Here is a 26,847-nt window from a genome sequence, read left to right as displayed (position 1 = left end):
GTTAAAGCAGCAGCGGACCCTCCCGGGCACCTGCTGGAACAATGAATGGGCCCCCGGGCTTCATCCTAGCAGACGTCAGACCCAGCTCCCTGACTGCCCCTTCCGTTCTCAGCTTCACCCAGGGGCTGTCTCATCCCTCCCAGTGGAAAGCTTACCTCTGACCACAGAGCCCTCTTGGGAGGAGGCTGGGGCACAACGAAGAGTCGTGTGTGATTAACCTACAGATAACGTCAGCAGCACACTGAGCCGTTCGCCTCCCTGGCCATCTCATTCGGTGAGGGTGACTGCCCCATTTTAACAAGGGAACGGGCCCAGAGAGAGGCCACAGTTCACCCCCCCGCCACTGCTGCTGAGCAGCAGACGTGGCACCGAATCCAAACTTCCCCAGTGTCCCTGCCCGGTCTTTCCGCTCTGACGGTCCGCACTTGGTGCTCCCAGAGCTGCCTGGCCGGTGGCTTCCGACAGCCCGAGTCTGCGATGGTCCTGGGTCGGGGGGAGAGGGGCCGGTGATCCGGGAAGGCGTGTTGGCAAATCCCGCGCTTTCTTATTTCGGCTCTCGGATGAGGGCCCCTCAGCACATCCAACCTATTTCTCTGTACTTATCGTAACAGCAATCACTCACGGGGCACTAACATGCACACGCTACGGGTTTTGTAGGGAACAACCTATCAAGGCGGTGTTCAGCTCTCTTACACTGCTACCCGGCGTGTCCCCTCGCGGAGCCCTCAGCCAACCACCCGGTGACGCAGGACCTATCGTCACCCGGTTCCAGGGAAGCTCAGAGAACAAGGACTGCACGGCGAGGGGGGCAGGAGGGGAAAGGGTTTGGGCCTAGGTCGGCCTTCCCCCCCCCCCGCCAGCTCCTGCTCATACCATGTCACGGTCACGGGAAATCCCTTCCTGGAGCGACCGGAGCTTACGTGGAGCTTAAAACCCACGTGATCCCTTCATCTACGGACACGGTCACCCAGGAAAGGGTTCACGGATGGCCTGGCTCAGGTACCGCCGCACAGGCCTGGGGTCTAGAGCACATCACGGGATGCGGTGTTCCTCTGCCTGCAAAGCGGTTGTCTGGTCTGATCAAGGAGACCGGGGAGCAAAGTGCTCCCGTTAATGCCACCAGCAGTTTGGACAACGGAAGTGGGGGGGAGGGGAGCGTGGTGGCAGCGAGGATGACGGTGCAGGATGGATGGGCTCCCACGTCCCCCCCTCCCGCCCCCCAGGACGCAGACGCGGAACACCCGGGTGACGAGGGGCCTGTCCCGTACTCCAAAGGTGCGGCCTTCCTACTCTGTTGATGTCAAAAGGTCATGTTTTGATGGAACCAGTTGGGACTGGTTGGTGATCCCCCAACTCCTATACTCCGCCTCCTCCTTTCAAACTGCACAGGGTCCTTCAAAATGCGCAGGTCTGGGAGCCGCAGGATTTAAAAGCCTCCAGGAGCCACGCCTACGTTTTAACTCCGTGTCTTCACTCAAATGCTCTATCGGGGAAACAGCACAGGCTGAGGTGGGCGGTCCTGGGTTCAAATCCTGCCTCTGCCGCTTACCAGCCATTTTTAATCATCTGAGCCTCCTTTTTCCTTACTGGCCGATGGGGTTTACCCTTTCAGGGTCTGCCGCGAGGATTCAAGGGAACTGCCCGCCCCAGCACTCGCCACCGGGCGGGACACCGTGTTGTTAGCTGTGTTAATGGTCACTGCGGTTCTCAGACCCAACTGTACAGCTTATCCAGAGATGGGGCTTAATTCAGGAACTTTCTGCCCCATAAGTTCCATATGGAGATGTAACATGAAGGCAGCGGACGGAGTAGTGGAGGAGAGGGGGGCTCTCCAAGCACCTTCTCTGAAAGCGAGCCCCTGCCTCAAGGAGTGCCAGCGGGCAAAGGTACCCTTGGCACCCTTCAACCTGCTCAGGCCTCAAGATGGGAGTTTTAATGTTTATTTTATTTTTTGAGAGAGAGAGAGACAGACACACAGAGTGCGAGTGGGCGACGGGCAGAGAGAGAGAGGGAGACACAGAACCCGAAGCAGGCTCCGGGCTCTGAGTTGTCAGCACTGAGCCCAAAGTGGGGCTCGAACCCACAGACCGTGAGATTGGACACTTAACCAACTGAGCCACCCAGGCGCCCCTCCTCTCATCTGTTCAACAGAAAAGGAAACCATCTGGTTGGCAGGCCCATACACTAAACACAGCACAAACTCAAATTGCAGTGTTAAGAACTCAACTCTTACCCAAGTTCTCCCCGCAGTCCGGGGTGGTGGTGTCACCATGGAGTTAATGATGCCTCTGACACGCTACACACCATGCAAGGCCTCATCAGTAATGTTTCCTTTGCCCCCAGCGAGGGGCCACGTAGGAACCGTCTCCACTTTACAGATGGGCAAACCAAGGCTCAGGGATTCGTTTTCAGCCTATCATATGCCGCGGAGGCACCAGAGGAAAGAGGACAGCAGGGTCACAGAGGGGCAGTCCCCTCCCAAGTAGGATCAGCTTCAAACCAAGTCATTCCTCACTTGTTTAATACACCAGAGCCGCTGGCTTTTCTCCTATTCAGCAATCGACATGCCCGCCCCACTTCAGCGGCCACGGCAACACCGCCTGTCCCCTCACTGGCAGAGGGACCGAGGCCAGGAGCCAAGCTTTCTGACGTACCATTTATCTAAGGCTTTGTTAGCAACCGTGGGGCTCGGAGCGGGGCTGTTCCACTAGGGAAAACCTTGCCACGAGCGGCCCATGGCACAGCACACGGGCGGGGTCCTGGCATGCGTTATGGTCTCTGAGCCCCGACCCGGAGGCCCAACGGAGGCGCCAAGTTTAGAAGTAGGTGCCGAACGTGGGGAGAAGATAGATCGTTCGTGGAGCATACTGTTACAGAGTGGCAGAGGGCTGGTGCTGTGTCGAGGGTCTGGGCTTTGAGGGAGAAGATCTAAAATGGACACCCCACCTTTTCCCATTACTAGTCGGGGCCCCGGAGCCTCGGTTTTCTCAACTTACAACGTGGACGTGCCCGCCACGCAGGGTGTGCATCTGGTGGCGGCATGGGTACACGGGCACGGTGGGGGGTGCGGGAGGTCACGGATGTGCGGGGACGGCCGCGTGAGACCACACCCCAAACCAAAACCTCACGGCACCACCAGCTGAGGCAAAAATGCCTGGCAAGGCGACCTGGCTTCAAGTCAGCCCTCTCTCGAGGGGACAGCCTCCTTTCTGCTTGGGGCCTCAGCAAATGCTGGTCTGGCTGCGTCTTCCCCTGGCCCTCGACCTGCCCCCTCGCTGTCCCGAGACCACACTCACCCTTCCAGGCCTCTTCCACATGCTTCCTCCCGGGGGCCCCAGTCCCTGCGCTCCGGCGAGCAGACACGGAGGGACCACAGACCCCCACGAGCCAAGCCGTTGTGCTCCCCTCTTTCCACCGCTAACCCCAAGCTGCCTTAAAGGACAGGACCATCCTGTGCTTCTCCTGAGCCTCTCGGGCTGCCAAGCCCAGAAGGAGTCCAATCCTGGCTGACGGACAGGAACCGGGAGTTCACACGAGGCAGTAAGAGAATCAATTTACAAACTTCATAGAATCATTCAGCGTGACAAGATCTTAACGCGAAAATATGGTTATGAAATCCCTGCCTGTAGTTGGGGTCCCACTGAACGTCCCCCACAAAGCTGGGTCAAGAGAGATGCTCGCCCTCACCTTGGAAAACCGGGCCACTTGTCCAGGCTCCAGCAGGTGGCAAGGCAGGAGCTGGGATGCTGCCTGTGCAAGCGGGCCACACCATGCCGTCCCCACATACCTTCCGAGCTGGGTGGAGAGACCAGGCGCACGGGGATGAAGGGTTTCCCCGACATGACATCGCCTACCCGTTACAGGACCGGGGGGCTCCCCGGCCGATTTCGGCCCTCTCCCCCATCCCCCTCCCTTACTGCCCTTCTGTTCAGTCTAGAGAGGGAAGCCTGAAATCCAGGGGTGGCCACCTGGAAAATGCAACAATGCTCAACGACGCGCCTTAGCCGGCCAGGGAGGGGGTGGCGGTGAGCCGGCCGGGGTCCTGTCGGGCAGGGCAGACACCCACACTCTACACTCGAAGCACGCGGGTTGTTGCAACAGGTGGTGGCAGGGCGGAGAGGGGCAGGGCAGCCTCCCCCCCTCCCGAGGAAGCAAACACCAGCTCTCCTGCAGCCAGCGGCCCACCTCTGTCTCAGAGGCCACCTGCCCTGTCTTCGGCATCCTCTTTACCCACTCATGCGTGTCCGGAGGAAGCAGCCCCAGGAATTCTGAAAGGCAAACCGTCACCCAGGCTGTAACGGGCACAAACCCAACTACAGGAATTTACTCCTGTGCTGCAATCCGCTAAGAGACACTAAGGTAAAATGCAGAAAAAATGATACAGGACCTCGCCTGGCCTTGGGAACCCGTTTCCGGTCATCTAGCTTTCCCTGCTCTTTGCCGAGGACCTCATTTCTTCCTGGGCCACCAGGGCGCTTGGGAGCAGGGCAGGGGTTCTAAATCTGGGGTCCTTGGAACTCCAAGGATGCACGGGGTCTGCAAATGCCCTGAAGCCACATGAAGTATCACAGTGCGTGTCAGTCCTGGGCCTTTTTCTGGAGGGACAGCTCCAACACTCAGATTCGGAGAAGGGCCCGCGATGCAAGGAATCTTGAGAGCCATGGGCACCTCTGCGGGCTCCCTATCTATCAGAGCAAAAACTCTAAGCAGAAAGCAATGCTGGAGGGCTTACTGGGGTTCCCCACCGCACAGGTGAGCACGACAAGCCAGGCTGGGGCTCAGGGCTGCAGGGCGTGCTGCTGGGGGGCAGGCTCCAGCTTTACTGTGCCAGAGCCCTTCCTCCAGGTGGGCTGGGGAAGATCCCCTCCCTGCAGATGTTCAAGGCAAACCACAGACTCCTCTTTTTTTAATTTTCTTAATGTTTATTTATAATTGAGAGACAGAGACAGAGCACGAGCATGGGAGGGGCAGAGAGAGGAGACACAGAATCCGAAGCCGGCTCCAGGCTCCGAGCTGTCAGCACAGAGCCCGACGCGGGGCTCGAACCCACCAACCGTGAGATCATGACCTGAGCCAAAAAGTCAGTCGCTTACCCGACTGAGCCACCCAGGAGCCCCAAACCTGAGACTCTTAGAGCGGACAAAGGCCGTGGGGAGGAGACAGGCTCTGTGCCGAGTCAGCTGAGCTCGATCGGTGGCCCACTTACCACAGTGAGGACACACACTGTCGCGGCAACAGCTGGCAGGGCCTGGTTTGCTGAGCGAAAGGGGAGCAGGCAGAGCTTGGAGCCAAGATGGCGAGCGGCTGCAAACAGATGGCAGCCTCATCCCCAGGGTGTCAGCCAGGTCGTCCAGGGCAGGGAGCGTTTCCGCATACGACGCAGCCAGCAGGTACCACGGAAACTTGCAGACTCCGAGCCCGGGACGGATTACAGCAGTGTTCCTGTCGTCACCGCTGTGGACTTGCTGAATAGTGTTTCAAACCTTCCCATTCCTCCAAGTGCGCGGCCCCAAAGCGTGCCAGATGCCCAAAAGGAAGTATTTTAATTTTTTAAAAATATTTTATTTATTTTTGAGACAGAGAGAGACAGAGCATGAGCAGGGGAGGGGCAGAGAGAGGGAGACACAGAATCCAAAGAAGGCTCCAGGCTCTTAGCTGTCAGCACAGAACCCGACGCGGGGCTCGGACTCACAAACCACGAGATCATGACCTGAGCCGAAGTCGGACGCTCAACCGACTGAGCCACCCAGGCGCCCCCCTCAAAAGGAAGTACTGGCAAGATCCAAGAGTCGGACATCTGGAAGGTTCTCTGGTGACCAGCAACCACAGGACTGTACCCCGCATCACCCCCACCTGGGTCCAATCTCAGGATGCAGACCCACTTAAAGCCAGTCTTCCTGGCCTTGGGAAGTCACCTCGGGAGACCTCGGGAGACCTCAGGAGCCGGGGAGCACCTGACCTGGTAGACAGGTACCAGCTGGCGCTCCAGATGAACTAAGGGGGAACTTTCTGTCTGCAGAAACAGCCCTGGTAATTGGCAGTCGGCTACAGGGACACCCTAACTAATTCCCCTCCTCAACTGATTAAGCGTGGGGATGAAATGATCGCTGCCAAGGGCCTCAATCGGTCCCCGAAGAGACTGAGGTGCAGCTGTGGCTGCTGTGATGAACAGACAAAGGGCTCCGGGGAGAATTCTCCTCGCTGGCCCCCTGCCAGGAGATCATCTAAGGTGCGGGCACAGCTAAAGGGAAGAGGTGGTTCTTCCATATGGTGATGGGACAGTTGGTGGTTATAAAAGGCAAGACTCCGACGAGGTCATGCCCACAGTGGTCTGGGCAAAAGGAGACCATATGGATTTCTGGCTACAGCCACCAGGCGGAACGAAGCCCGGTGTGCCCAGGGGAACTCACTGGGGCCACTTGCTAAGGGGCCTGGCGCTCTCTCAGCGAAAAGAAGAGCCCTGCGGATCGCTAGCGGAAAGCCACGTGAAAACGAATGATTAGCCCGTACGGATTTGGCGAAAACAAACAGGCAGATCGAAGGCCAATGCACCGAGCTGTCGGTTAACCGAGCTCTCCCCGTGTGCTACGACTTGCGTCGGGCCCTTCCTGCTTCTCGTGCATGGAGTCTTTGCAACAGCGGACGGTGAACGGCTGTGTCCAACGGGTACCACTGAGCAGACGGGCAGCGGGGACCCAGAGAAGTTAGGGGGCTTGACCAAAGTCACCCAGCTAGGAAGCGGGAGGGCTGCAATTCAAACCTAGATTTATCAGCATACCAGATCCCCAAGCAGGTGCCTTCCTGGCACGAGCGTGGAAGCACCAGGCTCCCGATAGCTTTCCCGGGTGTGGCCTCATTGCCCTTCATGGGCTCAGAAAAGGGCTGTGCCGTCGTCTCGCACCTTCTGGAGGCTGGCACGGTCGGGTGTGGCATCTCCTCCCTCCCCGTGCGGACTGGCTCATCTGCTGAGAGTAATGCAGCCTTGTATACAACCACTGCCACCCACCCCCACCTTTTCTCCAGGGCGAAGGTCACCCTCCTTAGGTTGACATTCAAGGCTCTCGGCAACTTCACGCTATTTCGCTCTCCCACTGCACCGCTGTGTGAACCAACCCAAAGACCCGCTCTTGACACAGATTCTCAATGTTCTCATGCGGTGTCCCTTGCTGAGAACACCCGTCGGCCCTCCTTTCTTCAATGGCTACCTTAAGTCACAGGTCCCACGTGTTGCCATTACCCACTTTCTCAACCAAAAGCCAGTGCTACCTCTGCTGAGCTCCCAGGAGCACTGAGCACCGGGCCGCTAGACTTGCTAACGTGACCTGTCTTCAGAAGTGGGTGGAAAAGAGCAGGGACACCTCTAGCCCTGGAGGTGGCATTTGCTAGCCACGTGGCCAGTGGGGCAAGTCACTTCCTGTAGAGACAGGAAGAGAGTGGAAAGGACGCCATACCCAGGACGCACGTGAGGTTTTAACAAGATAATAAACATAGTGGGAGAGTACGAAGTCTGGCCAACGGCATGTGCTCAGTAAGCGAGTGAGAGAGAGAGAGAGAGAGAGAGAGAGAGAGAGAGAGAGAGCCCCCCACCCCCTGCCCTCACACCTTACGATAATAATAAAGACTGCAGGCTGTACCAGGCCTGTTCCTATACAGAAACAAATACAGCAAAGGCAAGGCCACCAGTTAGCTGTGAAAGCTCTCAGGAAGCATGTGTAAAAGAGTAAAGAAATGGATGGTTCCAGGGAAGGAGATGTGAACAGGTGGGGCCAGCTTCTACCCTGTGCCCCACGTGTCTTCTACCCTGTGCCCCACATGTCTTGAAAACCAAGGCGTCTGGGGACAGCTGAAGGACTGACTTTGAAGCCCCTTTCCCCGTGGCAAGTTCAGGCCATGGGGCCGCCCCGCAGCTCTTGGTTCTTGCACAGACATGCCCGAAGGCAACTGAGAGCAGAGGACTCCCCCGCACCTTCTCCCCCTGTACTCCTGTCCTTAACCCAAAATAGAAAGTAGTTCCCAGTTTACAAATTAAAGTAGCTCTCAAAATAAATTTTATAGCCAGCAATCATGGTCCTGATGTTATATAACCACACACACACACACACACACACACACACACCCCACAAAGAGCGTGATGCCAGCGCTAGAAAGCTGCTCTCTGGCAGAACCAGCAGCCTGCCCATGTGACAGGACGCTGCACAGGTTTTCAGCTCTGAAAAAGCAAAAGTAAATACAAAAAACAACAAAACGCTATGTTCTTGGGACATAATTATAGCAGAGTGCATATGCAAATCAAGACAGAAGAGCCAGACACATCAGTCACCTAATGAGAAGCTGATTACAAAAGAACAGATCACAGGAAGGCACGGTGATCAAACGAGGGCTGCGAAGGCAGCCTCGGGTCTCAGGGGGGCTCTCGGGACTCAAGAAGGTTTCCCGTGTTTAGCCCCAAATTTGGGATCCAATGGCACCCCAAAAAAGACCCAGAAAATCACATACAACTTACCAGATGCCTGTCTAGAGGAGAGAGGATGGGTTTATGGCCACACCTCCAAGATATATCTGTGTATTTTCCACCCCCCAGAGCCCCTCTCCTCCTGCAGGTTCACGGTCTCGTACATGGCTCTGACCCCCAGCCCAGAGATTCACGGAGCCACCCCTACCTTCGTCTCCCTCATTCGGTCCACCTGCAAGCCTCCGGTGATTTCCAAATGCACCTTGAATTCACTCTTCCCCATCCCATGCACCATCCACCCTAACCTGGAAACTTGACTTCCCAGTTGCCCACCCTGTCCCACCCGAGTCTGGACTTGCCCTCTCCAACCCTGGGCACAGAGCCACAGTGCTCCTGTAAACATGGAAACCGATGGTTACCGGTGCAGGGACTTACAACCACCTCCAGAGCCTCACAGATCAGGCTCCTGTCTCCTTCACCTGCCCCTACCGATTCATTGCCCCCCTGCCTGGTAGACAGCTCATTCCTCAGGTCTCAGTTTCAATGTCACCTCCTCTACAAGACTTTCTCAGACCGCCTCGGGCAGGTCCCCTATCTTCTGCTATTTCCTCTACCCGTACATGCTTGAAATCGTAGCTCTAGTTTTCCTTTAGGACCTGACCTGTCTCTCAAACCATGGTCCAAGTACCTGGATGGTGGGGACCAGATCTGAGCTGTCCCCGATATACTGCAACACCTACAGGCTATCAAGGAATTTAACGGGGGGGGGGGGGGGGGCGCCTGGGTGGCTCAGTTGGTTGAACGTCTGACTCTTGACTTCGACTCAGGTCATGATCTCACGGTTCATGAGATCGAGCCCCCACATCAAGCCCATGCACTGACAGCACGGGGCCTGCTGGGGATTCTCGCTCTCTCTGCCTGCCCCCCCCCCCACCTCTCTCTCCCTCTCAAAATAAGCAAACTTAAAAGAAATTAAAGAGCCCCTCTGGGGTGTGTGTTTTCTTTTTATTGGTGGGGGCAGGTGGGAAGCACATGAATGCACACACATTCTGAGACTGCTTCTAGTTGTTACCGGTGTGGCCAAGAATTAGTATGGAAAGACAACAGAACCCAACAGCTATGGAGTGGCTAACGCATGCCTAGCATTCCTAGGCTAGCTGTATATTAATTTTCCTTTTAATCCGCATGCAAACCCTATAGGGGACGTGCTAGCAGGCCATCTTATAAATGAGGGCTCCAAGGCTCAGAGAGGTGCCGGAGGTTTAGCCAGACTGAGGTCAGGGATTAGCTTCATCTCCATGGCCCAAGCTGGGCACAGAGCAGGGGCTCCATGCGCGCCTGGGGGACGAACAAGTGAAGGTTTGGAGTCAGGATTCAAAGCCACGTCTAAGCCCTACCTGCATATTGTTGCTCCCCCACTCCCTCGGTCCAGCTGCCTCTCAAATTCCCCCCCTTTCTGGAAGGGCGATCGCCCGTCCTACCACAGAGACCTCACAGGGCGCCGTATTCCCCTGGCGGTACTTGCTGGGGATCTTCCCAAGAGGCCCACTGTATTATTATGGCTCAGCAGTCTAGTCTCCCAGGGCCACGGAAGCCCATGGAGAAGTTCAATTATTTCCTTTCTCCTCCGAGGAGCAGGTGGCTGCAGGAAATCAATCTCATCCTAAGGACACTTGCACAGAGGGAGAAACCGACAAAGAATCGGGAGTCTTGAGTCCTGGAAACTCCTCCACCTTGGAGCCCACGAGTGCGCCAGGGCTGAGGGAGCGGGAGGGGGGGCCGCCAGCGGTCCTTCAGCTGCCCTGGTTTTCTGGATGAGGAAACCACGGCCCACAGAGAAGTGCCTTGCCTGAAGTCCCAATGCTAGGTAATTATGGAAGGCAGAGACAGGATCAGGACCTGGTGGGGTCCCTCCTCCTAGTGCTTAAGCCTAAATCTAAGCTTTTTGAGGGCAAAAGGTTAAGAGGCAAGGTGCAAAAGACGGCAAGGTAGGCAGGCTGTGCCGTAGCCCTCTTTTGTGCGGCCCGCTCGCAATCCTGAGTGGGCATCAACTTCACCCAGAGGGCTTGCCCAATACCGCTCCCTGGCTTCCAGCTCCATGGGACCGAAGTGGGGCCAGAGATCCGCATTCTAACAAGTTCCCAGGGGATCCCGCCAGCCTCGGGACCACACTCTGAGAAGACTGGTCACTAATGCCGTGTGTGCTGGGGCGTGGGAGCTCGTGAGGGGTGGCGGGGAGGAGTGTGGCAACAGCTTGTCAATATCTTCAAGTCCACGGGATAGAATCTCGATCTATCAAGTAGGAGACTTCTTACTTATGTCATTCGCAGTTCCTGCCACTGCTGCAATGGAAGCAACCTTTCGGACCCTGGTTAAAGCCTACCCAAGGCCACCTAATCAGGCTGCAGACCCTGAAGACTCACATCTGGGTCTGCCTACGGCACCACCAGCTTACGCCCAACTCCAGGACACTCTAAGAGTGGGCGGGACGCCAGAGTTCCAGAACAGCTGTCCTACCGCCACAGGGCTTCCAAAACACTGGGCTGGAGCGAGGTGCTCTGCCGAGGTTCCTCGTGCTACACCTGGTTGGTGCCCCTGCCCTGAGCATCTGAGGGGCAGGGGAGAGGGGTGGATGTCTGGATCCCATCAGCGGGGACATCTGGATTTCAGCTTAGGCAACTGGCCTAACCTCCCAAACAATTTTTCTTTTTCTAGAAGGTAAAAGCCACTCTGTTGTTTGTCTGGGGTGTGGTATACTCACCCTCATTTCTGTTGCCCCATGCGAACCAAGGGTTCCTTCCAAACATTCGTCAAACCGAGTATGCAATCTGGTTACTAACAACAAATGAGTCTTTACTTGTGACTTCCAGTTCTCCTTATGTCTGCGCGAGGCTGGGCTGGGCCGCGAAGGCCCACGTACTCTGCCAAGATCTGACTGCATCGTACTTCCAGCCCAGGCCTCAGATGTGCCCTAGACCAGAGCCTTCTGGAAGGACATGTCTGAGACATGTCTGAAAAAAGCAGAAAGGAAAAAACAGCAACAACAACAAAACCAAAAGGGTGCTGCCCATGAGATTTCGGGGTTTCCTTTTTCCAGAAGGATGGACGTAAATGCAGAACGAGTCCACTGGAACGAGTCCATCGCTCTGACTTTCCCGTTGGAGCAGCTGGCCGATGCCAAAATCCCACATCATATACCAAAGCTGACCTGCTCTCCATCACTGCTACAGTACCGACCAGGCCTTGGAATGACGAAGAGCCAAGGTTTACCACGCAGCAGGTTACCTGCCCAGGTGCCTTCCAGGCTCCTTTTTTGCAGCCTAGAAAAATAGAGGCATTTTCATCTTCCTCACTATGCCCTATGGTGTGCCTGGGTGGCTCTAATCCATTCCTCCCGAGTCCCTAGACATCATTTTCTTTTACAAAGAAACAAAACACAGAAATCTGACCTGTGTATGATGCAGGCTGAGTTATAGCTTTCCCCTGGCACCTCTAACTGAAAGTGAAATTCCTTTAAAGTTGGGAAATTCATTGCAGTATTTTATGGTATTGATTTATTTTAAACTTGGCTGGCAGTTTTAAGGCCTGCCATGCCTCTGAATCCCAGAAATGCTGGAGGAGGTCTCCATTTCCTTTGATTCGGTAAGACCACAGAGGACTCACTAGTGGAAATGAAAGGAAGGGCTGCGATACTGTATGTTGCTGCCCTAGTTTATCAAGACAGCACCCTGGGCGTTCTCCCCAGGTCCTGGGTCCACAGCGCATCTCTGGTTGGGATTTCGCTACCAGAACCGTATCCTCTCTCCTCGCCAGCTGGGTCCTGTACCCAACAAAGCCTCGGTAAAGCTAAGGCGAGTTTCTGGCAAGCCCTGAGCTGTGACCTGCTCGCTTATCACCTGGTTTACAAGGTGCCTCTGAATTTGCCTTCGGGAACTAGCTCAAGGTACCACCTCCTCCGGGAAGCACCCCCTCCACTCTCTCCAGGCTTCCTATAGCTCTCCGGAGCCACAGTGACCACAACTAAGCACCCGTGTCTCATCCGCGCTGCCACACGGGTCAACTGCCAGGGGGCAACACTGGAGGCCATACGATCGACACCAAATGTGACGTGGCCCCATTGAGAGGCACCAAATGAGGACATCCTCTGCTTTAGTCAAGATTTAATAAATGCACTGGAAGTTTTGTCGGGGAGAAACCCAACAACCACTGCCATTTTGCTTTGGGTCCAGAGCCTCAACTGCCCAGGCTACTTCCACTTTTACTTGGGACGGGTTTCCACCAGGATACCTGGCAGATGGAACGGGCAACAGGTTGCTTCGGGTCACATCGGAGCCCCTTCCGCACACTGGTGCCACAGACAGTTCCGGCACTCCCTCAGCGCAAGCGCCCTCCTGGCGGCCATCAGCGGCAGTGGGCTTCGGGTCTCCCACGGTCCATCCTTTGGCTAATTCTCACTTCTGCCTGCTCATGTGGCCTCTGCCTACCGCTCCCCGACCCCTGGTTAGGTGGGTGCCTCCCGTCTCCCAGCCTCGCCTCCCCTGCCCACGTTGGAGGCCGCGGCGGTGTGACACAGGAGGCATCCACACACAGGTGAGGTCACCCGAAGGGGCGGGTGGCGTCCAAGATCGGCTGTCAGACTGAACGCTGCCCACGGGCGGCACCGTGCACGAATGCCTTAGGGGTCGCCGGTGCGGTGCTGCTTGGAGAGGGACCCTGTCATCTGCCTGAAAACGTCAACCCATCAAAAGCCGCTTTTGAAGAGGCTGCAGGAAGCAGAATGGAGCAGTGAAACCTCCGGTCGGACACCCTGCTTTGAATCCTGGCTCTCAACACTTAGTAAAAGTGGTTCTCTGCTTCCTCAACTGCAGAAGGACGGCCGCCCGGGACAGGTACGCAGGTGCTATGGGCTGATTATATACAGCGTCCACTATAGAAAAGATGTGGAAAGTATTTAATTCAGAGGTGAGGACAAAGGACAAAACCTCTGCTCAATAGCAGTCAGGGGCCCCTCAGAGCAGGTTTTGATAACCAGGGGCTATGATCATTGGTAGGAGTGCCTGTGTCCTGGAGTGGGGGGCAGGAAATGGGACTTGGAAGGACCCCAACCATCAGGCAGGCCCGCTTACAGCTGGATGATTACAAAAGCGATTTTGCTGTGCGCTGCCCAAAGGGATGCCGTCTGGGCTCAGAGGAGCCAAGGATGCCAGGGAGGAGCAGAATGTGAGGAACAATAGCCCTGGGGCAGGCCTGTCCCCTCACTGAGGCTTTGATGTCCTGAGGAGCTTCAAGGGACAGATTATCCCTGGGGGCCACCAGCCCCATTACATAACCCACAGCTCAGCTTAGCTTCCTCCCGTTGATACAGCTGGAGCCGGAGCAGGGATGGCGACAGCAGGGGCAGAAGCCAGCCCCTCCCAGGGAACTGTCTGGTCTCACAAACACCAGCCTTTGTGACCCGGGGGAGCCTCCAGAAAACATGAGTGGACGGACCAGGCCCTGCGGCCTCCCTGTAAGCTGGTACCCAGGGCTGCCAGGTCCTCACAGTGAAGGCTGAGCTTTAATTTCCAGGGGAAAGGAGAAGCGAACCTTCTGGATCTTTGCTCCCGACCCCTGCACTCTTACGCAGCCCCACAGTCCCGTGGAGTGCGAGTGGGGAGATTTCCATTTTACAGACGGGGACTCAAGAGAGGCTCAAGACTACAGATCTCCTTGGATCAAAGGATTGATAAACACCCACTCAAATCTATTCCCCTTCCAGTGAGCTCTCAATTTTAATGTTTTTATTTATTTTTGAGACAGAGAGAGACAGAGCATGAGCAGGGGAGGGGCAGAGAGAGAGAGGGAGACACAGACTCTGAAGCAGGCTCCAGGTCCTGAGCTGTCAGCACAGAGCCTGACGCGGGGCTCGAACTCCCAGACCGTGAGATCATGACCTGAGCTGAAGTCGGACGCTTAACCGACTGAGCCACCCAGGCGCCCCTGAGCTCTCAATTTTAAATAAGACCCCCACTCTTTAAGGATCTAGGTCATCTACTTAGGGCAAGGATGGCGTCTCCCTCCTCCCATCCTCTCTTTGGAAGGGTCAAGGTTCCACCAGAGACTAAGTGGGATGAGCCTCTGGGGTGGGAGGAATCAAACGGACTCCAGTCCCCTCAGCAGCTAAGGCTTCACGGACAAAGTGTCCTTCTTATCCCTCTTTGGGCTACCTAGCTGTTCACCAGCACGCAGTGCTTTCCTGGAGAAGAAACTAGCTCCCAACTAGAAACCTACTAGGTGCTCCTGGAGTACCCATATTACTCGTCTCAGCCTTCACTTGGTGCTCAACCATTTGCTGAACACAATTACAAAGACCCATGATTTCAGGGCGCCTAGGTGGCTCAGCTGGTTAAGCATCCGGCTTCGGCTCAGGTCACGATCTCGCTGTTTGTGAGTTTGAGCCCCGTGTCGGGCTCTGTGCTGACAGCTCAGAGCCTGGAGCCTGCTTCCGATTCTGTGTCTCCCTCTCTCTCTTTCCCTCCCCCACTTGCATTGTCTCTCTCTCTCAAAAATAAACATTAAAATAAAGAAAAATGCAAAGACCCATGATTTCCATAGATGATTCAATGAGGTAATACCCCATATCAGCTGACACCAGGGACTTAGACCTGGGTTTAAGTCTAGACTCAGCTCCAGACCAGCGGTGACCTTTGGGAAGTTACATGAAAAGAAATAAATGAAATAATGGTCAAAAACACTTGGCCCACGGACGGCCAGTGACTACCCCCATCCTGGCCACCTTCGGAACTGTCGCCCTCCTTCAAAACCTACCCCCTTAACCTTAACCTCACATGCACAGGGTCTCCAGGTGGGGGTCCCATGGCCCGGAAGCTCAGTTTCATGTGTCTGCTTCCCACAGGGCCTGCAGTCCTGTGAGGGAAGGGCAGGGCTTATGTGCTCCTGGATTCACAGCTGGGGCAGAAAGTCACCCTCAACTGAGAGGGGACCCAAATGCCTATTTGTCCCAGGTTCCCAATTTCCCCCTGACAACCTGTGTTTTAATTTACCCTCCAGGGATCCTGTTTTGGAAATTCAGCTGTTTAAAACGAACCACGTTAAGCATTTCTTTCCCATCTTTTAGTCTCCAGCATCACCGTTGATTAACTGGACACTCAGAATGGGACACAATTTGGGTAGGATTCTGCCAAAAGCAAACAAATGATCTGAATAGATTTCTATAGCTCCGATGCGAACGAACATGCTGTTGCCTGTTGGATGATCTGAAAAAGGTTGGGAATCTGCAGAAGACCGTGAGGGGCCCCGCCAGAGGTTGGGGGACCGTCCTCTCAAATCTCACAAAACAAGAAAAATCTGAAGCCCGGGTCAAGGGGTCAACTCAGGTCATCCAGCATGCGAGCCCAGAGCCACGTCTTTGGACCACAGGCCAAGGATAAATATATCCTTTATTACTTCAACAATAACTTAAGCCGGATTCTTTTTTCTCCGATGTTAGGCAGCTACCAAGATCACATATGGAACAAAGAGTATTTTCTATGACCCTTCAGGTCACAGCAACATCTGATTTCCTTCAGCAGGCCTGAGCCACCTGCTCCAAGTAAATGTCACTCAAGGGCCTTGGCTTCATCCGGCCCTAGTAACCAAGGCTTGTATAGGAGACAGCAAACTTGGACACGAATGTGGATTCCCTCGTCTTACAGCACCCTCCCTGGTAACATGGGCGGTGGCACGCAGAACACCAGTCTGGCTTACCCACTTTGGGTAAGGTTTGTGGCCGGCTGGGAGGAAACATTAGGAATTATTAAACATCTTTAAAAAATGACAAATAAGGGAGCGATAAGACCCACCATTGAGTAATCTTTAAAAATAGAGAAGTTTTCTGGAACAAGCAATTGGACAGAGTTGCCTCTGAGCCCAGCTTTGTTTAAAAAAAAAAAAAAAAAAAAAAAAGCAATCTGGTAATCCTCTGAGGCAAGGCTACTAAAAACCATGGTCTTCGGACAGGAACAGAAGACAATACTTTCGCCTCGAGCCAAAGTGTGTATCTAAAATTTAGCATTGCACTTACATAGTTTACACAGGGCACTTGCACAACCTCTTGTGATTCCAGCCACCTCAACAAGAAATATCTATCTCATTTTATGGACAGTAAAACCTCAATAAGATAATTATGATCTACCCCATTTAATGGAGGATAAAATCCAGAGAGGTAAAATAACTTGCCCGAGGTCCCACAGCCAGGCAACCACGAAAACGGAACCACTTGGTCCCGGACGGTCCACCAGGCTCTTTTCAGAGGAGCCCTGTGTTGTCAACCCCAAGTGCATGCGTTCAGTGCTGCAGAGAGCTAAAGCCAGGGGGACCCTGACTTGGACATTACTCTGAAATCTACAACCCCAGATTACGGAGGCGGTTCTCCATCATGCCGGTACCGGGGACAAGAGTGTTGCCTACACGTGGTGGGAGTTTGAGCCACGACAACAGGTCTAATGGGAAAGCTGGCAAGGACTAAGGACACACGAGTTCCCTGTCTTCATTTGGGACCTTGAATAATTCCTTCTTTCTAGGTCTCCAGCTGCCCTCCACACAAAATTCCTCAGGGAGAGACATCTACACCCCCGGTTCTCCAAAGTGTGGTCTGGAGCGCGGGACTCCATGAAGCCAAAACTTTTCTTTTCATAGTAACACCGAGACACGTTTGCCTTTTTACTTTCCTCCTCTCTTGCATGTACCGTGGAGTTTTCTGGAGGTTATGTGAGGAGGGACGTGGCACCAGGTTAAACATCAGAAGCAGACAGGAGAACCCAGCTGACTGTTAAGGCAGATGGTAAAAAGACTTGCAAGAATAGATAGAAAGCACGGCCACTCTACTAAATTTTTTTTGAAAATATTTTTCATAAACTATGATGCTTACGTTAAAGTGTAGCTGATTTTTATTCATTTGAAAAGAACATTTAAAACGCTTCTCACTTTTAATTGTTAATTCTGCCAGTATCCACAGATAGAACCCAAACCAGGACCTCTTTGGAGTCCTCAATTTCATGAGTGAAACCGAGCCTTTAAACCAAAAACTTGGAGAATCAATGGTCTCTTCTCTCACTGTCTCCAACTCCTCTCCTTTCATTTCCTCTCAAACCCACCCTCATCAGGGGTTCTCCCCATTATGCGCCACCAAAATTGCTGGTGAGCGCTAATGTCTTTCTTCCTGATCGCTGAAGCCCAAGGTCAATCCTCGGTCTGCCTCTCCCTCAACCCGCCTCTCCCTCAACCCACCGCCACAAGGACCACAGCTGATTACTTCCCCCTCCTGATGGCGCATCTTCATCTGGCTTCCAGGACACCAGACCCAGGTCTTCTCTCTCTCTGGCTCCTTTCCTTCTCCCCAACCTCACTGTGGGATGGCCCAGAGCTCGGTCCCTCTTGGAAATCACTATGCCCGCTGCGGTGCCTTGGCAATCTCTAAATTTGTTATCTCTAGACCAGATCTCACCCCTGAACCCCAGACTCCTCTAGCTACCTGTCCCACCTCTGTGCCTGGATTCCACTTAGGCATTCCAAACTTTCACACGATAGCAAAGCCTAACTTTCTCCAGCCAAACCTCTTCCTCTCGATGCCCCTCCCATCTCATTTGGTGGCAACTCCATCCTTCCAAAGGCTTCCAAGGCCAGAAACCTCTAAGTCATCCTGGATCCCTTTCTCTTGTACCATTCGCTCCAGCAGGAAATTGTTGGCTGACTCCAAAACTCATCCCCAATCCAATCTCCCCTCCCTGGCTCCATGGTTCCAAGAAGGACATACCCAGGACTTCCCATCTTACCCAGGCACAAAACCCCAAATCCTTACAATGGCCTCCAAGGCCTATCCTAGTTGACTCCCAGTCACCTTTCTTGCTTCTTTTCGTACATTCCCCTCCCTGCTCTGTCCAGCTTCTGAGCCTTTATACTGACTGCTCCCTGTCTGGGATGCTCCCCCCCCCCCCCGAAATCCTCATGACTCACTCCCTCCACTCCTAACCTTTACTCAAATGTCACTGTCTCGAGAGGCCCACCCCGATCTCTTCCACTGAAAAGTACACCTCTACCCTCCACCTCTCAGTAGTCTGATCTCCCTTGTCCTGCTCTAAGGCCCCCAGAGTACTGAGTATTTTTGAACATATTACTTATAAGTCCATCTCCCCAACAGAATATAAGCTCCACGACTGCCGAGAATATTTGTCTAGTTTATCTACTGACGTATCTTTTGTGCCAAAGAGTCCTGGGCAAATAGTTTCCCAACAGTATGTTGAATATGTGGAATTAGCTTCTCCGTCTATAAAACTTAAGTGGGGAGCAGGGGGAGGCTGCACAATAGTTCATCCCAACTCAAGCCTCTGATCCCTGAACTGGCCAGATACAGCTCACAACTATTGTCGTCACTAGCAGTCAGAGCCTGGGTCACTTTGCAGGGCTACATGCCCCATCTTATCTTATGTCAAGGTCATCTATTTCTCCTACCTGAAGGAATCACCCCTATAGGAGCTAAAACTGTGCCCTGCAAAATAGCACAAATCCCAACCGTGGCTGTGCAAATGGAGCCCCGATCTCAATCAGTTGCGACAACCCCACGATTCTAACCCACATTCAGGTCTCTCTTCCAATGACAACCGTCATCTTACTCCAGGGCAAACTTGAATTCTAAGAGGTCTTTTATAAGCGGAAGGGAGGAGATGTGACGGCGTGAAATACGACGAAACCTGGTCTAGCCAACCCTTTCTGGGCTCTGACCCGGGACTGTCTCCTACTGAGCTTTAGGGAGCACTCTTTCTCGGTGGGCAGTGGGGACGAACTGGCCTGGCATCTGGAAAGTGCTCAGGGGTTTTGGAAAGGATTAACCTGGTGACTCAATCCAGAAGTTCACGGAGAACACTACAGATGTGACCAGGCTCAACTCGGCACTCACCGCCACCTACTAGCACTCTGAGGGTGATGAAGGGGAAGGAAGGGACTAAGAACCAAGCCGGGTGACCGACGGCTCTGTGCCCAATGTGACCCCTGGGATTAGCACCACCCCTCATCGCCTCATCTCAAGGATTCAGCGAATTTAAGAGGAGCTCGTTTCCAACCTGCCCTCGTAAGAAAAAGAAGGTAGGAGGGAGGGAGAAATACACTTGCAACTTAAATTAGGACGGTGGAGAAATGACTTAACCCCCTGCGGAGTCGCAAAGGTGAACCAAAATGCTACTGTGTCCCCCTGGCGTATCTGGCGGTCGACGTTCTTTTCCCTTCCCACAGAAGTAGGCTGGACGATGTGAGCTTAATTCACATCTGACCAAAGGAGCCCCTTGTGCTTCCACATCCGGCCAGCTGTCCTGCCAACCGCCTGCCCTGAAGACCCAGGCACCGTTCCATCCTCACGGCTACTCAATTTCAGGTTCACCGACATCCCTCATGGTGGGAATAAACTAATTGGTCCATCTGGTCTCCCAGGCTCCAGTTCAACTCAACTCGCACGTGCCGGAAGTTCTTAATTGCTGCACTGCTCTGCTCCGAGGGTGGCTCCCAGATGCCTACTAAGTCAAGGTCAAATTCCAGGGTCCCTGGTGCCACCTGATTTCTGATTTCATTTCCCTCGCTCACACCTCAGCCTCTGGTCCAGGTGAACTCCCACTGCCACGGCTGGTACCCTGGGATTTGCCACCTCAGCTCCGTCTGCTCTCCTGGCAGGTCACAGTCTCTCTGGTTACCACCAGTCTGCTATCTCCGCGACCCCAAACCAGGGGAGGTACTCAAAGGCGCTAGGCTGCCTGTCTTCAGGTCCTCTGCAGAGGCTAGTCCGTTTCCCTGCAATGCTCCCCTGACCCCCAATTCCCCAACTCCCCTAAAAGGCTCATTTCCCTTCCTATCAGTTCTCCTTTGTGGTAAAGCAACTATGGTAAGTACCGATCAATGTTTCTCTCCCCAGCTAAGCTGCAGAATTCATGGGGATGGGGCCATTTTCTGAATTTGCTGACCACTGCTACCCCAGGGCCCAGCACAGCACTCAAACGAAAGCCCCAATCAATCTCCTTAAATAAGCAGACTTCCACATAAGACTATTCACTCGCACGTCATTTACAGTTATCTAAAATGGAGAAAACCCATCAGATGCCTAAAGCAGGGGAAAGGTTGCGTTATGGCACATGTAACGGAATGCCAATGTTGGAAAACTGTACTTTCAAAGGATCACATGGGGAAATGCTCAGATTAGCGCCGAAAGGGCAGGAAACAAAGCGGTGCCTAAATATAGCACGCTCTAAACCGTGCAGAATTGCACGTGTGACCAGGAGGGATACCATCAGGGGTAGCGTGTATTCTCTGAAAAAAACTGTCCGTACCTCTTTTGCACATTTATTGATCAATGGATGAGGAAAAGGGATTTCTAAAAACCTCGAGACTCCGCTCAAATGCAACGTCCACTCGGAAAACCTCGCTAGACTTTCGGGCTCTTTCTTCCTCCACCCCACAGATCTCCTCCTCGTGACCTGTGGGGGGTGGGGGCATGGGGGGGGGGTCTCTGATCACAAGCACTTTGTGGTCTTTAACCCTACAATCTGCCCCTCCCCCCCCCAACGCCACAGGGCTCCCTCAAGGGCCCAGGATGAAGGATCCAGTCCAGGAAGTGTGCATGCAGAGCAAAAAGAGTACACTCACCTAGTTTAAAAACACTCAAGATGCTTTGCCCTGAATTTTAAGCAGCACATGTGACCTGGTCCATTCTGGTTTCAAGTTCAAAGGCATCAGGCCGGTCCTGTGGGTTAGCAGCTAACATATCTTTCAAGAGCTGCTTGATCCCCTCAGACATGGAAGTCCTGCGTTTCTGGGGGATGTGCAACTCCATCTTTGGGTTTTCTAGCAGCGCCTCGCCAACAGGGACGATTTCGGTCCCCTGTTTGATATAGGTCCCCAGGAGCTCCTTCTTGGTCTCAGAGTCAATAAAAGTGATTCTTTCTATCATTGCCCAGATGATAATGCCCAGGGCAAAGATGTCGGCCTTGGCTGTGTAGTGTCCCTCCCAGACTTCGGGGGCCATGTAGAAGTCTGAGCCGCAGGCTGAGGACAGCCAGTATTTATTCACATTCACATTTTTGTTGTCTTGATGGCCCTCTTTTCCTCGGGGGGCTAACCCAGCACAGACCTTGCTTAGTCCAAAGTCTGCCACCTTGAGGATGGGGGTGCCAGACCGCTCCGTGATGAGGATGTTGTCTGGCTTTAGGTCCCTGTGCACGATGTGGTTTTTGTGCAGGAAGGCAATGGCGCTCGTGAGCTGTAGCATGAAGCTTTTGTTGGTAGCTGGGTCCGGCCTCCGGGACAGGACGTACTGATTCAGGTCTCCACCTTCACAGAACTCCATGACAAACCAGAGATAGCAGGGCTCCTCAGCGTAACCCAGGATCCTTTCTCCTAAATCAAAGAAGACCGGAAAGAACTTGAGTGCCATGGACACATTCGCGTCACCGGTAAGGCGACAGGCACGCGGCTCGGTAAGAGAAGAGTGACACTGGTGACAACGCTCTGGTCCAAGAGGACCCGCCAAACTGGCACTGAGCCAACACCGCACAAGCAGGCCCATCTCTAAGCACGCAGGAGGAAATCAGGGTCAACAAGGTAGGAGCGGCACGGGCTGCAGGGGCGGGTGTTAGACACCTGGCTCTGGAATCACCCGGCGCCTGGGTACCAAGGGGCTTACTGCTGGCTGGTTGGATGAATAACCAGGAGGCAACTGCCCTCGGTCCACTTGTCCAAGTTTGCTTCCGCTGCTTCACCTGTAAACGGCCACATGTAATCACTCGCAGAATACCTATACCGGCACCTGCCATTCAATTCGGTATTTACCACCGCCCAGGAGGTGGGAGGAAATAGCCCCATCTTACAAGATGAAGCATCTGAGGCTCACAGAGACTTAAGAGTCCAGGGACTCAAATGCGTGACTAGGAAGCCACGGTATCTCATTACCGTGCCTCCAGACAGCAGCACGCCCCCACAGCTTGCGGGGCTGTGGGCCAGACAAGGGCAAGTGTGCACGGAGGCCATCAACGGTCTGCTCATCCACTCCAAGCGAAGGACCTTTCCCCCCACCCCGCTCTCCTATAACCTGTGAGTCTCTTGTCAATGCACTTAGAATGGCACCACGATTTCATTTCAGAGGCATACTCCAACCAGAGTTTCCTGCTCACCCACATCTGCCCAGCACAAGCTAGTTATAGAACAGGCCCCTGTCTCCATAAAGTTTAGCTTCAGGGAGATAACAGGTATCTAGAACGGCAAGCATCTTAAGCATCTGCATCGAGGTCAGCTTTTACGAACAGGGAAGGGTGGGTGGGAGTTGCCAGATCTGGGAGTCAGGAGGGAGGCGGAAGACTGTAAAGGACAGGCAGATCAGTGGGGATAAGCAAGAGAATTCTAGGCTGCGAGACGGGATGGATAATGGAACACAGGAACAAACGGACCAGAGGCGTAAACAGGAAGTCTGGAGGAACAGTGGGGTCCAAAGTAGACGTAGGGGTTAGAATCAAACTGTGTCGGCCGGAAACTCCGGCTCTGCCTTTCCAGAAGTCTTTCCTTTGGACCCAAAGAAACTCCAGGAAAGTTGGTGATTGGCATCTACCAACAAATCCCAATGTTCTTTATAAAGCAATAAATGGCACATGGGAGTCCTTTGGTGGAAGTTACTTGAGGACTGGAACTGCCCCCAGAGTCTAAAGAGGCAGATGGCTTATGCTGCTGATGAAAAGGCTGGGCCCACCGGGGGTGGGCATATGGGTCATTCATGATTGAGCCAATGCCCGAAGATAGTTCTCAGATCCCTACCAGTGTCCCCATTCCCCCGGAAAGCAAGAGTCACACCTCTTCATGCAGCCTCCACCAAGGCAGAGTCCTCCAGAAGCTGCCACTCTGGGACCTCTAGGGTGAGGCAAGACCGATAGATGAACAAGGCAAAAGCTCTAGGTTTTTGACCACGATCTGTCAGACCACACTTCCCCTGTAATTATATAATTTGTTTAGATTACTCACAATCAAAGCAATACAGGTAGAACCAGTTTAGGGCAGATGGGTGTTGTTGTTGTTATTTTTTTTAATTAGCTTGTTCCCACCTCCTCATCCTCTTTCTAGGTCACTGGCTCTGGTGGGCTGAGGTTCTTTATCTGAAAACATTGCAAGATGATGCAGTGATCTGAAGCCCAAATCAATCCAGGCTCCAGAGTAAAGACTCATAAAAAGGAGGGCAAGAAAGGTTTACTGGTGGTACAGCCAGAAAGGAAGCGATTAAAAAGCCATCAAATTCCCTCGGCAAGGGCGACCATCAGAAAACAGTGAAACTTTTTCACTGAAAGTGGGGAAATAGAGGGTGGGGAATGGTGATTACTTTATATACAAAGTTGGTAACCATGGAAACTAAAGGCAAAAGAAAACAAGTCGGCAAAACAGACTACACTGTAGGTCCAGGTTGGAAGAACCCGGGGGGGGGGGGGGTACGTAAGTGCCCTAAGCAGGGAATGGGGGGTAGGGGAGGGGGGTAGACGGGCCCCAGGACTGAAGAGCTAGCACTGGGGGAATGATCGAAGTCCAGAAGGTGCTACAGGGGGGCTGTTGGATGAGAGGTCAGGACGAAGCAGTTTCAGAATCAGACACAGACAGCATCAGTGAGCATGACAGAATGGAAAACTGGGGAAGGCGGCTACTTGTCCCAGACGCAAGAAGCCATTTCCCTGCACAGGCACGGGGCCGTGGGCTCCTTTCGTAAGAAAACCACAGCATGTGTTTTCATGCAGGAATCCCCAGCTACCTACTCATAAACATAAGACAGGCATGTGAGAATTCCAGTCCTTTCCTCCGAGAAGACTGCCTACCTGAGCCCCTACCTACCTCACAGCAAGAGGGAGGAGGGAGGGCACAGGGCACTTGATGCATTTTTGTGGAGATGCAAGGCCGGGCAAAGAAATGGGAAGGGTTAGGAGGGGAGACTTAGAAGATGAGGAGTCTGGTTTAGACACCAGCTCTGCCCACTGGTTAACTAGGTGGTTCATTAGCTCAATGGAAAACAAGGAGGGCCGGAGATACCATGGAAAGATGGCTAGAACCGTGGGCAAAGGTTGGGAGAGATGGCCGAACCCCTCTGAGCCTCTGCCTCATCTGCCAAACGAGAGGGACACTTACACCACATATTCCTGGGAGTTAAGTCTCAGGCAAAAAATACACTTCGCAGAACCTAAGATACTTTGGGGAAAGGACATCCTAACCATCAGTAACATCCCTCCTGGGCCTCAGCCAAGTCCGAGGAAGCCACCGATTCCAACAACCCCGGTGCTGTAGGCCAGAGTGAAGCTCCCACATGTTAGGACCCTGGAATCAGAAAATGAAAAGTGGAAGATTCTGTCGTGTTGCTCAGGTTCTTACGAGCCAAACCCATGTTCTAGCCAGACCAGACGGTTTTGAGGTGCTCTCTCCCTATAAGACCTCCCCTCTTCCCAGGTCTCTGCAGGTGCATCTGAATGCGTACCTTTGGGTCCTGCCTGAATGCCAACCGACTGGATGCCTGCCTGATCCCCCAGTAACTTCCTTCTTCCCACCGGCCACCGCCCTAGCCTTGTAATTTACCAAGGTGACCGCACACCGGGAAGGAAAAAGGCTCAAACCTCCAGGGATTACCAAGCACGGATTCCCGGAGACACATTGCTGGGGTCCACCAGTCAGCAGGGGGCTCATGAAGGTCAGGTGATCCAAGGGAGCTTCGGCGCCTGTCCATCTCCCGGCGGGCCCAGCGGTCACCAAGCCACCCCATGCTTATCCCCAATTTCAAGATGTATAAGTGGAATACACATGCGCCGTCTAGCAGAAACCCCACATGAAGCTTACAGCTCTTTGAATGGATAGAAACGAAAGTAAATTTTATAATTCCTTTGGTGCAGCCTGACAGTTCTGTAAGGTGAGGAGTTAAAAATTTAGCTTCCCCAAAGCGGGAGAAAAGACTGGTACCTGGAACTGTTCGGGATTTGGGAGAGGCCACTGGCCTCTGGGTCCCAGGCACCATTTAAACGTCAACGTGGGAGCGGTCTCATCTCTCCGACACTGTTTTATAAGGTGGGGAAACTAAGAGGAAGGTTAAGTAACTTGCCCAAGATCCCCGAAATGACTGGTTGGGTAAGATGTGAACCTCCATTGCCAACTCCTTCCACCACCCAAGGCTGTCGCCTGGGTCCCAAGAAATGCAGCTTGATTAAAGCGAGACAGGCCCACTTTCAGGATAGTTTGGTTACCTTCCCCTCAAGGCCAACAGCCAGGAGACCACAACATAAACTCTACGTCAAAACGTATGCTAAGCCACAGCTCACGGGTGAGAAAATGGGAGGGGGAAAAAAAAGTCAAGCAGGTGTCTCCTATCTCATTACTCAGGGGAATAGGTACTGTTGGCCTCTCCCAACAAAAATGGGGCCTGCTTTGTTCAGAGACTTGAGGCCAGTAGGCTCAGCATAAGGATAAGTCAGCGTGAGCTTTGGGACAGCAGCAACCTTCTAGAAAGGGACACAAAATCCCCAGGGATTTAGAAGCCTCTACCCAAAGCTGCCTCCAGAAGTTGGATCTCCTTGCTCTAGTCCATTCCATTTAAACATTTCCTGGGCACACACTGCTGGTCAGACACCGGCCCTGAGATAACCAGTGGTCTCTGCCCTCGCAAGGGATTCTGGTCTTTCGATGCAGAATGACCAACCGCAGCTAAGAAAGCAAGGAATAGGCCACAGTTGTGCCCGAGGAAGCGGGAAGCGTGGTTAGGAGAGAAGAAAGGCAGGCTGCAATCACTCAAGAGCGACCCCTGAGCTGGGTCTCCAAGGATGCAGAATGAACACACCGCACAGGGCGGGTGTGAGCTTGCAGCGAGGGACCCAAGGAATCTGGGGGTCAACGCAGAAAACGGAGGAGGAGGTGGGCAGCAATGAGGCTGGGAAGGATGCCTGAGTTGGGTCAGAAGAACCGGTGTCTGGCCGACTGAAGGATTTGAACTTCGGCTCTAAGAAACAGGCAGTAAAGGGGCGTCTGGGTGGCTCAGTCGGTCGGGCGACTGACTTCGGCTCAGGTCATGATCTCGCAGTCTGTGAGTTCGAGCCCCGCGTCGGGCTCTGTGCTGACAGCTCGGAGCCCGGAGCCTGCTTCGGATTCTGTGTCTCCCTCTCTCTCTGCCCCTCCCCTGCTCTGTCTCAAAAATAAATAAAAACATTAAAAAAAAAAAAAAAAAAAAAAAAAAGAAACGGGCCATAAAAGTTGTTGGCATATTTTAGAAGGATATACTGCTTCCTGAATCTTAAGTCATTGATTTGGAGACATACTGTTTACGTTAAGACGTACAGGCTGCTGACAACCCTACCACACGCGACTGTTGAAGCTGGGTT

General features: G+C 53.5%; 1 protein-coding gene across 6 annotated transcripts in view; it reads right to left on the bottom strand.

The window, feature by feature from the left end:
• STK35 (serine/threonine kinase 35) overlaps positions 1–26,847 on the bottom strand; it is a 44,143-nt gene that overhangs the window by 8,248 nt on the left and 9,048 nt on the right. For 4 of the 6 annotated variants that reach the window (XR_006215553.1, XR_006215554.1, XR_006215555.1 and 1 more), the window contains exon 3: positions 21,116–21,865. Coding sequence is in view for 3 of the 6 variants with exons in the window: in XM_042980760.1 (XP_042836694.1) it covers positions 21,153–21,865 (713 nt within the window). In the remaining 3 variants the exon portion in view is untranslated. Of the gene's footprint in view, positions 1–20,799; positions 20,947–21,115; positions 21,866–26,847 lie in introns of those variants that run through there. The other 2 variants (XM_042980759.1, XM_042980761.1) reach the window with 1 other exon arrangement.

Source organism: Panthera tigris, chromosome A3, assembly GCF_018350195.1.
Source record: "Panthera tigris isolate Pti1 chromosome A3, P.tigris_Pti1_mat1.1, whole genome shotgun sequence".
Taxonomy (NCBI): Eukaryota; Metazoa; Chordata; class Mammalia; order Carnivora; family Felidae; genus Panthera; species Panthera tigris.
This window is presented reverse-complemented; position numbering and strand designations above follow the sequence as displayed.